Source organism: Sylvia atricapilla, chromosome 3 (assembly GCF_009819655.1).
Source record: "Sylvia atricapilla isolate bSylAtr1 chromosome 3, bSylAtr1.pri, whole genome shotgun sequence".
In the NCBI taxonomy this organism is placed as follows: domain Eukaryota; kingdom Metazoa; phylum Chordata; class Aves; order Passeriformes; family Sylviidae; genus Sylvia; species Sylvia atricapilla.
In genome coordinates, this window is record NC_089142.1 from 48826208 (window position 1) to 48841349 (window position 15142).

The window sequence follows — 15142 nt, forward strand, 5'->3', positions numbered from 1 at the left end:
TGTATGTCTGCTCCCTTCTTTTAAAAAAGCTGTGTAATTGGAGCTGTACAGCAGCTGTTGGGGCAAGTCCTTAGCTCGGCTCGGTGTTTGCTTGTGCCAGGGATGCTGTTGGTATGGCACCAGCAAAGCTGAGGGTCAGTTCCAAATGCATCGGGATGGTCAATCCACCTCCTCCTGCCAAATGAAACAACCCCTCAGGGGAAGGGCAGAGCTGCTGGTGGAGTTTGTCTGAAAACATTTCTCCTGAAAACCTCATGTTTTCTTTCAAACAAAAGAAATCCCAAAAGCCTTCCTCCCTGTCCCCACAGTGTTCAAAGTCAGACCTCCACTCATCATTCCTGAGGGATCTCAGCTTGCCTCAGGAGAAGGCTTTATCTAGTCCTCAGGCCTGATGGCAGTTTTTGAAAACTTGGCAGAGCTGAAGAGAGATTTCCTGCTAGCTCTGATTTTCTCAGCTTGCATGGCAAGGAATTTCACTGCTCCACATTAATGGAGTTAATATTTTTTAAATGTTAAACTGAGGGGATTCTGGCCCAAAGAGTGACAAATCAGCCTAGTAGTGGGTGAACTGTAAAGGCTAGCACATTTAAAATGTGCAGGCTTGCAGTTTCCCACAGTGACTTGCTATATACAAATATGCCTTGAAAGTATTATATATGATCTTAGTTTCAGCTAAGGTGCGTGACAGAGCCTGTCCCATCAGAGCCCCATGTAGCCTGGCATTTTAGCTAAGATATGCTGAGCTCACTTCTCTATCTCATCAGGCTTTTAAGTTTTCCTAGCTCATGCTGACACATCTCCAAGAACTAATATTGGAAGGACAATATTAGTGTTCTGCACAAGGGGCTGAGCTGATTCTGGGAAATACTGTATAAGTGCAGTAACAACTGTGTAGTTAATAGTCATTCTTCAAGCTTGCTATAGAAAACAGACCATTTTACTAAAATGTCTAGAAATGGTTAACCTCTGGTTTATTGTTTTTATGTTTCTATCCCCTTTTTCCAAGAAGGGGTGCTGCAGTGCTCTGAAAAAAAAAATGATAGCATTATACCAGCATACATTAACTGGAAATTACACAGTATTGAAACGGCGATAATCTTTCTCCTCTGAGCTAACAGAAAAAGGTGATCATCTGGCACAACTAAAAAGATTATTTCTTTCCAGAACTCTCAATTCCTAAAATCTTGTAGCTGAATCCCAGGTTATCAATGTGTTAGGATGAAAATCTTTGAAGTGGGACATCAGGAGCACTTGGAAGAAAGAGACGTTTAGAACAGGGCAAACCATGTGTGCACCTTTCATTGCAGGTGTTCCAAGGCAACTCCAACCCTGGGGACATAGTGCGCAACAACTTCATCCCTCCAATAGTGGCCCGCTACGTGCGGATTATCCCTCAGACCTGGAACCAAAGAATAGCACTGAAGCTGGAGCTGATGGGCTGTCGAATAATGCCAGGTATGGGGTCAGCAGTGCATGGGCCCTCTAAAGCCCCCTGTGCTGCCCCAGTGCCGCTGATGCCCCCTTCTCTCTTGCAGCTAACAGCTCGTTTACGCATTCCATGTGGCAGAAACCGAGTCAGAGCACAGAAACCTCCCTTGGGAAAGAAGACAGGACTGTTACAGAGCCCATCCCCTCTGAAGAAACTAACTTGGGTAACACTACCTAATGCTGCATCTTCTCTAGGATGCATCATGCCTTCAGCCCACTCTGAGTGAACTTTAAACTTTCTCGCAAATCAAAACTTTTATTTTCCCTTCAGAATTTATTAATGACAGAGAGAAGAGGGAGGAGCAACAAGTTCCTTTTGTCTTATGGCACAGAAAGAGATTGAAAGCCTTAATTTTCCTTGATGTGTTAAACATTGGGCTTTGGTTTCCCTGTCATATTGGTTGATTTGCCATGCTTGGTGGGTAGCTCAAGGGAATACATGAGCACTCAGCAGCAATTTTTTGGGAGAGTTCTTCCTCAATCTCATCCTTTATTTTAGAATTTTTTAGTATGTGAAGTAGCTGTCTCACAAAAGTGTTATAGTCTCTCCACACAACCACGACTCCTTCCAGAGCGAGTTCCCAGCTGAAAGCAGCACAGAGTAGTGCCTGATAGTGTAATTAAACTATCTTCCAATAATGCCTGTGTTCATGGGGGCTCAGACAACCTTAATTTGTGTAATTCTTCATGAATTTGCCGTCTTCATCCTTTAATGTAGTGGAGAGCTAACTCCTTAGACCTTTAAAAGCAAACAAACAAAGTTTGGTGCTTATACTGTTTGGTGGGCTCATAGCCAGGCAGGAGTTGCCAGACCCACTGTACCAAATGCTACTACCCATTAGGTAGCTGACAGTTGTAGAAATGCCTCTCTGAAAGAACTGTAAGAAGCAATCCGTGGAAGAAAAAAAATTCTGAAACTGCTTGCCAAGAGCAAGCAAGCTCAGTTCATCTGTGCAGCAGTACGAGTAAACCATATCCATGTTCACTGAAAACGAAATCTACTGAGATTTCATCTGCTGAATTGTAAATACCCTGTGGACACTTCTACTGCCTTATTTTCTACAGCTGGCAAGAGTCTGTAGAAACAGGGAACGGCACGCTCCTGACACAAGAGCCACCCCACTGCTAATTTTCAAATCCCTACTCTAAAGTATGTTGTGCTAGAATTTAACAGTGGCTAAACAGGTTTTTCCCTAGGTTCCCTCATGGAAATCTTTGAACCATTTTGACTGAAATGTTTCAGCCAGTTCAGCATGAGCCAGATACTTGGCATGTAAAATTGCAGTCTCCTTTGGCAGATTTATAAGCAACTGCAAAGAGAGTGCATATGAGTGGCTTTTTAAGAGTCATCTAGTGTGTAATAAGAAAGAACTGCTCTTGTGAGGATGCATATAGATGCCAAGTCAAGTGTAACCCTTGAGAAAGTATATTCAGCTCTTTTGTTTCAACATTGTTCCACACAGGTACATGGCATCCAGCCATGGCTGAGGAGAGGTCTTTTAGTTTTACAGTTGTACATTTTCATGCTCTCTTCAAGAAGCATTCCTGCAACATCATCTTTTTGCTGTAGTAAAAATTACCAGCTTTAGAGTCATTTACCTTTTAAACTTTTATTCTTTCTTTTTTCTCATGCAGGTTTAAAGCTTACAGCTATAATTGTCCCCATCTTCATTGTGCTGCTTCTGTTCTTGTTCTCTGCAATTTGCATCTGCGCAGCCCTACGCAGGTAAGATACTGGTTTTTGTCAATGGAGGCATTTGTGGGTACCTGGGGAGCATGTCCAACTCCATGCCCTCTTTCCACAGCCTCCTTACCAGGGAGCTGGGAACTGATCCTGTTTGTCATTCTTTCTTTTAAATAGAACTCACCTGTCTCTGTAAATTGTATTTCTTACTGCATGCCTCCCCTAGTCAGAGAAAAATGAAGGTAAAGCAGGTCAGAACTGTGCATAACCATGTGTTCTCTTCACCCTACATATATCCACAAGCAGTGAGGTATAAAGCAGTCAAAGACAGGATACTTTCCACACCAAAGCCAAAAAAAAATCCAGTGAAGGGAAGGTTTGACTTATTTATCTGTATAATTTTCTTTTATTTCCCTCCTGTTGTGTTTCTGCTTCCCAGTCCCTTAAGTTCGAGCACTTAACCTAGCAGGCTGAAAGCAGAGCTGGGCTTAGTGGTGTCACACACATACACTGGTGTAAGCAGCTAACACTGAGCTGTTTCATCTCACGAGACTGAGGATTGGAAGAAGAAATGCTAACTGTGCTAGATGCCCTTTCCTATGAACCTGCACTTGCGTGTTGAACCAGGAAATGCTTCTGTCAGCAGATTGGGGTTTGGAAGTATAAGCAATGCTTTGGTGATGCTGCTTCATCACTAGTGATACTCAGCTCTGCCCTGGATTCCCAGTAAATCAATAAAATAGCCAAAGAATTCAGAAGAATTCAGAAGCTCCAAACACAGCCCGGAGTGACACATATAGACATAGACATATCAAACTGATGAGTGCCAGCCCCAGAAATTTGCACACAAGCACTCACAACTTGCACAGAGATAGGGAAAAAGAAAATGTCAAAGTGCTGATATGCATGCCTGATGTTCTAGCAAACAGCAACCTCCAGGAACACGAGGTGAAGCCTTGTCCTCAGCCACTAATTAAAAAGGCTCTGCTGGAGCTAAGGCATGGAGCTGAAATGCTGTTAGTACTGATGTTTATAAATCCTTTCCTCTCCTCACAGGCGAGAAGCCAAAGGACTTTCCTATGGATTATCCAGTACTCAGAAATCAGGTTAGTGGAGAATCATGCACTTTGTTCTGTCCTGTCCACTGGGCCAGCAGGAAGAGGTTTATCCAACTAAGCATTTAATGCTTGTGAAATAGCATTCACATTTCCTCATTCAAATTCACCTCTTCATACAAGGGAAATAGCAAATGATAGTCCCACTTGTGTCATCCTAGCACGGTGCCCTGAGAAACAATATAATTTGGTTTCTATGACAGAAAGGCAATTAACAAAAGATCTATTATACAGAGTGCATAAGTTAGCATGTAAGAGTGCTCCCAGGTGCCCTCCTTTTCCTTCCCACTTCCAAAATACCTATTTTGCACAAAATTGCTGCTTTTCTTTCTTTTCCCCACAGCAGAGGGGATTGCCTTTCTCTAAGAGAGCAAGGGATAATTATTTTTTATGGCTTTAATATTTTTTCCTCACTGCCCTCCCTGGTTGAAGCTGTATTTATAAAGCCTAACAACACTGAATTGTATTGGTTGAGGGATTGGCTTGATCACACTGCTTTGGGAGAGGACTGCAAACCCCCGATGAAGTATTTTCTTTGTCTTGCTCAATAACATTTTCTAGAGTGGGGTTCCCATCAGCTTGGCAGTTGGGGTGTTTTTCCTGGCCAACCATTTCTGTAGAGGTATATCCTTCTGAAAATCAGCTTTCCATAAAAAAATCAAACCACTAAGCACTTCATATGTCTCTTGACAAGTCTCTTGCAATAGCTCAGCTCCAAAATTTCATCCCTCAGCAGGTGCTGACATCAGTGAAAGGAATGCTGTTACCCACTGCAGCTCGCCCTCATTAGAAAATTAATTTGTACTTAACATCATATTTGCTAATATGATTTTTCAAGGTCACATCATAATCCTTTCTCACTTGCTAATGAGGACAAATCCCAAGAAATTGGAGGTAGCCTCTTACCCAGTCAATTCATTTGTTGTACGTCTGCTTCATAAATCAAGCTCCTAAGCCCTTGTGAACCAGGCTTGGGGCTTAGGAAGCTGTGAGTCAAGCTCACCTCTCCACAGACCTCCTGGTGCAGGCTCCAGCAAGTCCCTGACACTGTGGATTTTTTTTTTCTTTTCTGTCTTACAAGGATGTTGTGAGAACACGTTAATTGATGAGTGCAGGTGCTCAAATACCAATGAAATGGAAGCCACACTAATCTACTGAAGAAAAGGAGAAATTTTTAGCTTTCTTTTTACCACATATTCAATGTCAAAACATAACTGACTTAAAGTTGGTATTTCATCGATATACCAACTTTAAGCAACACTGTAGGCACCTACAGAGTTTGAGCCCTTCTTGCCAAAAAATCTTACATAAACTTGGAAATCCCAGTTGATGAGTCACTTCTTCCTTCACCCTCCATATTTAGGGGGCTTTTTTTAAACAAACAGCCTATTTTAGTCATGTTTTTGAACTATTTCAATATATTGACAGCAATGAGTATACCAAAAATTAAACTTTCTGGTAAGTCTCCTGATTCTAAGCATTTAACTTGCTGATAAGCCTTCTATTTATATTTCTTTTTCATAGGTTGTTGGAAACAAATCAAGCAGCCCTTTACGAGACATCAGTCAACTGAATTTACCATCAGCTATAACAACGAGAAGGAGACACCACAAAAGCTGGATCTGGTCACCAGTGACATGGCAGGTAACAAACAGCTGCTCCCCCTCAGATGCATCCCTTTTGCTCTGTGTGAAGAGCCAGTAACAGGGAGAGGGATGGCCCAGCAATGTTACAAGCTTCAGCTCTTAGGCCCAGGAATAGATTTATTCGTGTTCATCCCAAATGTATAGTGAAGCAGATAAATACATTAGGGAGGCAAAGGCCCATTATTTCGGAATTTTGTTTTCTTGGAGTTATTGGGAAAATGTCCTGACTCTGAAATAATAACAGCTGAAGGTAATGATGGAAGGCACTCCAGCATGGGATGAAGTGCAAGAATGTGACTAGGATAGGATTGGTTCCCTTTACTGACTAATTTTTGTGTTTCTATTTAAACACAAATGTCTCTGGAAATTGAACAAAATATGATGCCCCTTGCTGATGATCAAATAGAAAAATTACTTAGTTGGTTTATGTTGGGATTTCATGCCTAGCTGGAAGTTGTGCTCAGATCCCTGTGCTTTCCTGAACTATCTGAGAGATGAGGCCTCCAGAAGAGGAGGCAGGTAGATGAGAGAGAAGAAGAAAGCCAACCACAGCATTTCCCTCCTGTGCTACCTTGGCTCCAGGTCACTGTTTGGATAGAGCAAATCCCAGTGAAAGAGCATCAGTACTATTTGCATCCCAAAGGGATGATTTTTTTAATTCATCCTCTTAGCACATCTTATCCCAGCCTAGTCTAGTCTGTCTGGTAAGGCTACTGAGACCAGCCATTTCATGGGATCAGTGATCAGCACTCTTGAAGAAAAATTAGTTTGCTGTTTTCAGCCTCCAGACCTTAGAAATTCCTTAGAATGTCTTCATTGTGTTTGGCAGAGAAATACATTTAAAAACAAAGGAATGGCTACTGTAATTCCATATGGTGCTCCTCTCAGTATCTTTCAAAGAAAGTTTCAATCCTCTATAGAAAGTTTCAATATAAATATGCCAAGACCTATAAAGCAGTTTTAAGGAAAGAGAATGAATAAAGGTTGCTCACAAAATATGGTTATTTTGTCCCCCGGCCATGTCTGGCAAGTCTTAGCTCTCTCCACCATCCTCTCCTGCTATGTTTGTGGGAAGTCTGAACTCTCAGTCTGGCTCAGACATATTCCCAGCCTTAGCATTTCACCTGCAGTCTCCTTAAAAATAAAACACATGAAATAAGAACGTGGATGCAACCTAGAAATGTGCCATTTAATAATTTAATTGCAAGAAGCACACGATTTGCATGTAGGTTATCATGCTACATGAAATTCCCTCACTTCAGACCCCCAGCTTCCTGCTGGTCCTCAAAGGCAGACAGGAGGAAGTCAAGATGCTCCATCCTGAGTGAGAGAGATTTCTGGGGATGGCGGCACGGATGCTGGGGAGAGCTGCACTACTTACTTAGTGAGATATCATAACACCTTCACCCTACATGCTGAAGTTTGGGACGCAGCCAGAAACTGCCAAAAAGATTCACAGGACATATGGGATCGAATTCGACGCTCATGTCAGATGAACCGCGATGCCAGAACAGAAACCGAGCTAACTTCTTCACGCCTGCATGGAAACACGCTGCTTTAGCAGTGTCATTTACTAGAGCTGTTCAGGCCACCGTATGGATCTGCAGGAGATTGTCACCAGCGCCAAAGCGAGAAAGTTAGAGCTTTCACTTGTCTCATAATAGTATTACTTGTTTTCTCAGAAAACCATCTCGTTCAGATGCCCTCACACGGCAGCCTGGCACCTACCTTAACTAGAGGTGCAAACACGCACTTCTTGAGGCCGTATTTCCTCCATCTCACTCTCTGCTCCTGCTCAGGCCCTTTGCCTTAGGACAGCTCTAACCCTGCCATCCTCTTTGACTGGGTGGCTGCCCAGGTCCTCCAGCAGCACCATTCCCACTTCTCCCCCCAAGCTCATCCCCCCTGGCATGCCTGTAGCCGTGCTGAGCTGGCTTAGCACATTTCACACTCCCATTGACTCTCTTGGCTGCCGTTTTGCCTAACTTCATCCTCCTTGTCAGTCAGCTACTGTGAGATGCCTTTTAAATAATGCCGGCTCCTTAAGAATCCTCTGGGCATTTTAATTTTTCCAAAAGTGGAACACTCATTTTGGAGAACTTGCTTGTGGACCTTCATGCAATGTCCTTTGTCCAGTTTGTTGCTAATATTTTGTTGACCTCACTCTTTTTTAGGGCTTTCAAGTATACTCCAGAAATGCTAATTTATTTGGGAGGGTAGGTAGGGAAAGGGAAGGGAGGGAGGGAGTAGAAAAAGAGGTGGCAGATTGGACCTTTTCTGTGGAAGAGCTTCTGCCACGTTCTGCAACTCTTGCGCGCTGAACTAGGTTACAGGATTGGTGTTGGGGAAAGGTTTCCTCACATCCCCAATAACCACACATTTGATACAGTAACAGAGTAGTTTTGAAACAAAAAATACCTATCTATGCATAAGTATTATACACATAAGATAACCAATCTATGCCTTATTAAGCATTTCATGCTTCCTTTTAGATTATCAGCAGCCTCTCATGATTGGGACTGGGACGGTAACACGTAAAGGATCTACTTTTCGCCCCATGGACACCAAAGAGGAGGGAAGAAGGGGGAGTTCCGAGTTTGAAAACCACTATCACTGCCCTCACAGAGCTAACAGGCACGAATATGCTCTGCCCCTGACCAGCCAAGAGCCCGAGTACGCCACCCCCATCATAGAGCGGCACATGGCAAGAGAAAATAATTTCCCCTCTGAGAACGGCTACAACGTTCCTGTCGCCTCATCTCAGATACATTCCCTTACTGCTGGCAGCTTCTCCAGTTCCTGTAAAGCCGACACCAGGAACGGAGACTATCAGACACCCCAGAGTGTCATAAACTACGACAAACCCAAAGTTAATGGTGTTCTGACCTCGGTGAGCTACAGCACAGACTACCAGAAACCCCAGCAAACTGCTCTCGGGGGCGAGGGTTACTCCACGCCCAGAGACTGCCTCAAGCCCATAAGCCAGACAGCAATGACAGCTCTCTTGTGATTTGCCGAGCAGGAGCGGCACGGTGCGCAGGAACGTCGCTGCACAGCTTTCTGAAGTGAAAACAGAGTTTGGAGGGACTCTGCTGTGGGAGGCAGAAGGCAAACAAGCCCTGTGTACATAATATTGCTGTCTTGCTGGGTTCTGACATCTGAAGAAAGCATATGCTGTTTATCACTGTTTATAGCAAGAGAGATGTTATCAGTGAAGACTGTACATCTTATTTTCTGTAACTGATCTCAGTGCTCCATTTGCAATGTGTGCAATCTGTACATAGCTTTTATTTAAGGAGAATTTCTTAGGTTTCCTTTTCACCTGGGGGTTTGAAAGGATTGCAGGAATACCTATTTAAGAAAAACAGTCCTCTTTTTCTGTCTATTTTACCTGCTGCTGTACTGGCAGCTGTAAATGGTGTATCTTATGGTTGTGTTGATTCATCTCCTTTCCTATGATAACTGAAGATAGGGCTGTAGTTCTAACTGGGAGGATAGAAGTTAAACTACTTGCTACATAATGTGCATGAGAGAAGGCAGCTGAGTATTTAAATACTGTGCTCAAACACAACTTCCCAGCTGCTTTTTTAGCAGCAATTCTCACATGCTTGAAAATGATCTAGCATACAAGCTGAGCCCATCTAACTTGCAATTCATGTTAGAAAACAGGTAGAAAGGCTGAAACTGGTTTTGGGTTCAAGCCACGGTTATCACTCCACAACAGGGAAAAAAAAACAACAAAAAAAAAAACCACCAAACAAAAAAACCAAACCAAAAAAACCAAACCAAACCAACATATCCAATACCCGTTAATCTGGGGAAGCTATTTAATATATATATATATTTTTTTTTTTTTTTTTTTAGGAAGTGTGTGTGTAACCAAAATGTGAATTTACAGCTGAGAATTTGATGCTGTTCAAGCCCTAGTTGATTCTTTTGCTGCTAAATTATAAGGAAATTTGTTCCTTGGCACAAAGCAGCAACTTCCGAACTCTTCATTTCTCCACTAGATATTTTTCTGTCTTTCAAATTTAGCATAGCATTTCTATTAGAAGTATTTCAACTAACTAAAACACAGTGTGTGTATGGGTTACTGTTGCAGTTAAATTTACAAGACAGCAGATCAGCACTGTTGTTTTCCAATAGTTTTTCTTTTGCAGCTATCTTGGCAGTTCCATTTTCAGAAAACTTGAAAAAGCTTGGGATTGGGTGCAATGTATCGCACAGTAGCTGCCTCCTCTTTCAACAGGGGCAGCTTTGGAGCAGAACAGCTTCTGGTTGTGACTGGGACCGTCCACTGCCCTTCTACCTCCAGTGCTTGGGGCATTTCTTTGAATTCAAAAGCTTGTCCTAAAATGTCAAGAAGCTATATACTTCTGTGAAGAAAGAATGGTGCTATACTTAAAGCACAAGGTTGGGAAACGAGACCAGTAAAACCTGAGCTCTGGGAAAGTCGCTCTTTGAATGCCCTCCCTTTATTTCCTTGTATATAAGCGGGATGATTTGCAAGGGATGCCACGAAGATTGATCGGTCTGTTTGCAGAGTGCTTTCAGATCTCTGGGTGGAAAGTGCTGTCAGAGGACAGGCTGGTTGCAGTGGTACTGCTCACGAATACTGCTAACTCCAGCCAGACCTGAACTTAAGCTCGGAGTGGGTTCTTTGCATGCCCCTGTTTGGCGGCCTCAGGTGTGCCGCTCCCCGCGCTGCCGCACCATGCATGCGATTCCCGTGCAAAGGAGGAAGAGTCAAGGTAACCTCGTAGCCTTCCTGTGTTTGCTGTCAATACAGTTTCTGTGAAATGTCGAAAACACCTCAGGTCCTGAAGTGAAACAGCAGCAGCCTGTTTGTTAGACCGAGCTGGGCGGTGTTGTTTACCTTCTGTTGTTTACATGTCTGTGTAAATAAAGAACACTGGTATTTGTAAATCAGCCACACAGGCCTGCCACTTCACTCGGTGACTCGATCATCGCCGCACGCCCACTCCTGCCACATCCCCTGCAGGGTGAGAAGGAAGTGTTCCTTACGCCCTGCAAAAGTGCCAGTTGCGCTGCTGCAATTCATGGCCCCGCTGTGACAGGCTAAAAAAAGATTCTCTCGGTGCCCCATTTAGCCCAGATTTTCTGTCCATAAGCTCTAGAGAAGAAGAACCCATACACAAACTCCTGCACCCAAACCCTGCTGCTGGATGCATATGATTGAGGGAAGGATGATGCCCTCCTGATGAGCTTGAAACCAATCCTGTGCCCACACAACTAATTAGCCCGACTTGTCACTTGACAAACAAGTCAGTAATCAGGCCTACTCCCCACCTAATGAGGCAGCTAAGTAACACAAGAAATGCAAGGGGACCAGGCAGCAGATGACACTACTTGTATTATAATGAACTTTTTGCATATTTCTGCCACATGCTTGGTGCATCTGCAGCATGGTACAAGTGTCAAAAGCTTCTTGGCAGCATCTGCCCATTTCTGCTGTCATTCAAACGCATCTTAACACAGCTGATTTAGCCTAATGGAAAGTCTGGTCTCAATTTACACCTTGCCTTCAACCCCACCCCCCTCAAAAGAATCCCAACAAACCTGCAAAGGTGGCTTAAAATAGATCCCCCCACATCTTCAGCCTCCCTTCACAGCGGCTTGGTGCTGACAGGGACAGAGGCAGCACAAGTCCTGGTCACTGCCATGGTGCTCCATGGTTCACATCTGAGGGACTGCTGAGTGTTGTTAGCACTAAAAGCCTCGAGCCTCTCCACCTCGGCCTAGGAAATTTTTAGCAACCGTAACAGCAGATTCACAAGAGAACTTCTTACCCTGCGTCTCTGTATCCTAATGGTGGTAGAGATACAAAACCGTGGTGCAGGAATGAAAGAGGATTGCCTGAATCTTACCAGTGCCTCTGCCCATTCTCATGTGCCTCCTCTGAATGGCTTTTTACGTAGTGATACATTAAACTCCAGCTTGTCTGCATCAGCCTGTGGTCACTGCCAAAGCCAGATGCAGGTATAACACAGGCAGCCTTATAAAGCATCACAGGTTTAAAAGCCTTTGCTCTCATACAATCTCTAGAGAAGCTGGAGAGAGATCCAGAGCTGAGAGGCCTTCTGTGTGTGGAAGTACCCCAAAATGGTGCATACTCTAGCCTTCACTGTGGAACAGTCTGATCCTCTGGTCAACAGAGACTTTCAGTGGTTTGGTACCAATCTTCTTCCCCGAGCAGGCACTCCCAGTGGCTTAGAACAGTAAAGCCAAGTCAGAGTCCACAGGAAAGTTAAATATTAACTGCTTCTGGCACTTGGGACCTGCCTATCCCGTTGCTATTGACAGCAGGTGGCTGACTTTGCTGGGAACAGGGACAGCTCTGTAACTGCACGTCTGACTGAGGGAACTGAAGGAGGTGGCTCTTGAGGTAAGTGTAAAAAATGTTGCCAGCTACCTACAACTCAAACCAAAAAATGACAGCATGCATTTTCAGCTGGTGCCTTATATTTAAAACATAAACAATTAACACAAAAACCCAACTACAATAAAGGTTCCAAAAATACCACAGCAAACCCACAAATTTTCTTTGCCCTGACCTCCTTAGACTGGCAAATAGATCACAAATTCTCATTTCTTCTATCAAGTACCTTTCTATGCACACAAAAGCATTTTTTCCTATCAAGTGTAATTGTAAAGAGTATTTTTCTGTTTCTTTTAGTTACTAAACATCAGATGTTTAACTTTACCTTAGTACCTACCACAGTCTTGACATCCAACAGGCAATAGATTAAAATTAGCCCTAGACTGGAATATGGATTTCCTGGTTCAGGGAATGTCCTGGTTAGAACATTACCTGCTCTCTTTTTATGATCTTTGGATCAACAGCCTGGCCTCACCTCCCTCTCCAGACACCATCCACAGGATGGGTTCAACCAGCTCAGTAGCCCACTCATTACAGCAGCCTGCAGAGATGGGGGCAGGCAGGGAAAGCCCTGAAGCTGACCTTCACCCCTGGCATATGAGAATTGTGAGCACTGAACTAAAATGTAGCAGCCACAGCAGTGTCTCTAGCACCTGTATGTAAATGACAGATCCCTGCCTCCCTATTTTGCAAAAACACAGGAGGTTGGATCCAAATCATTCGAAGCAGCTTGAGAATCCCATGGCTGGTCTGCATTATTGGCATGGCTAAAAACTGGGAAGATTAAGTTTTTAATACAGACTTCCTCCGGGTGTTTCCCACTGACTGCTAGAGAACTGGCAATCCTCCATTCCATGAGCAGATTTTAGTGGAACCCTGTCTGAAGCACAAAGTATTCCATACCCAGGATGGGAATATCAAGCTATAGGTCCCATTACAGGAGCAGATAACTAACTGTGCTTACCTGTTTGGTAGATCACTATCATTATAACAAAAAGTGAAAAAATAAAGAGAGTTCTAAGAAGGGAGTCTGTGGTCTCACAGCATTCCTGCAGGATCAGATGCCCACTGAAAAGTAACCTGATAGAAATCCACCTGTATTCTTCTGTCCACCCTCTCTCCTAAATCAGGTTAGCTTTCCTCAGCAAGTCGGCCTCTTATGTCTGTAATCAGGCCAGACTGAAAAGGAATGACAAGGTTATGTTGTTGCATTCCTTTTTCCTTATTATTTTCCATACTAAAAATTGTGTACCGCCCTTTTCTTTCCAATGTCAGCTATGATGTAAGTTTGTACTGACCTCCAGCCTCCGCTGTAATTAGTACAGTGTGAAAGCAGAATGTACCATTTCATTTGAAACTCATCAGTGTTGTTGATACCTACACTAAAAATTACCCTGCCACAGCTGTAGGGGTTAACAAGACTACCACTGCAATGCCTATGAATTACTGAAGATAGAGTCAGTTCACAGAACATACTTATTAAAAAGGAAGGTGCCATTTCTGCACAATCAGTTTCAAACTTAAAATAGAAGCCTCTCCTGAGGGCTTCCTTTTTTTGAAGCCCCCTTTCTCCCCCCGGTACAGTCCTACAATCCATTAAGGACACGCGACAAGGAGTCAGATAAAGTATTTCTAAACTAGATAAAGACAAGAGAGAAGACATCCTAAGTTGGAGAAAATTCATGCTACCCATGATAAGGAGGATGCCTCACATCTGACTTTCTGTGCTATCGCATTGTATAGTCTGGACATGAGAATTTGGAGACTTTTTCATTCAAACATTACCAATTTGTTTAGGCTTCGCCTCACATTAAGTGGCTGTAAGTCCTGAAAAACCTTTGCCATCTACAGTAAGCAAATGTTATTCAGTAACCTCTTGTCCTGGGCTGAGTTAATTCATTACTTAGACACTCACAGCACAGCTACTGCTCTGCCATCCATGTGACATCCAAGAGAATCTGGATGCTGTTTATCTTTGTATAGTCACAAGTATAAGAAAGAGAAATCCAGGAAGGAGACAACTTAATCAAGGTAAAGCACAACGTAATTTTTTACCATAGTAAAAAATAAAAAACAAATATGACATAGTAGTGTTACTAAGGCATTTTTGCCCCAAATGGTCACCCTTAACAGACCTCAAGAACCCGTAATTTTGACTAGACACAATTTTTTTAACAGACTTTACTGGGAAAGCTCCCTTATTGTATTAATAATCTGCAGTACTGGCTAACCCAAAGAGGAACAGTACCCTGAATACCCAGCATTTCGTCCTACTAAATCTGAGCTACCAAAAAGAATGGGAAAACTTACAAACATAACAAATTATTCAAAGCTTGTAACATTCTCTCAGCAAAATCAGATGACAACAGACAATAATAGACTTTAAAAACACATCTATGTTGCCTACTAGAAGGCAGGCAAAAAGGTAGGAAGAGAGCCAAAATTCTAGGCTTAAAAGAAACAGCAAGACCAATTCAAAACAAACAATATAGAAACACCCAGCAATGGGTGATGCCTGAGCCATGACAGGGAGCTTACCAGAAGTCCTCCTCCATGAGGAGAGCCAGATAGCAGAGAAGATGGTGATGCTTGCCATAAAACAAGGGGAGAAAAGACCCAGATAGACAGTAATACTACCCACCACCCCACCCCTGGTCTGAACAACTTAACCCCCTGAGCACATACTAGAAACCAGTCTTTACAAATGTGTTTTGTGCATCTTAATTTCTCTGGGCCAGCCAAACACCATTTCGTAGATGGGCGAACTGAGATAGACAGATATGCTGCCACCTGTCCAGAGCTGTAGCAA

General features: G+C 43.2%; 1 protein-coding gene and 1 long non-coding RNA gene across 3 annotated transcripts in view; both read left to right on the forward strand.

Moving 5' to 3' along the window:
* Positions 1-10866, forward strand: part of DCBLD1 (discoidin, CUB and LCCL domain containing 1) — a 47274-nt gene extending 36408 nt beyond the window's left edge. Inside the window, 6 exon segments of the mRNA XM_066315291.1 lie at positions 1308-1455; positions 1536-1652; positions 3124-3214; positions 4229-4278; positions 5812-5931; positions 8426-10866. Coding sequence (XP_066171388.1) covers positions 1308-1455; positions 1536-1652; positions 3124-3214; positions 4229-4278; positions 5812-5931; positions 8426-8943 — 1044 coding nt within the window. The 3' untranslated portion in view covers positions 8944-10866.
* Positions 1-15142, forward strand: part of LOC136359053 (uncharacterized) — a 945479-nt gene that overhangs the window by 696802 nt on the left and 233535 nt on the right. The window lies entirely within an intron of this gene.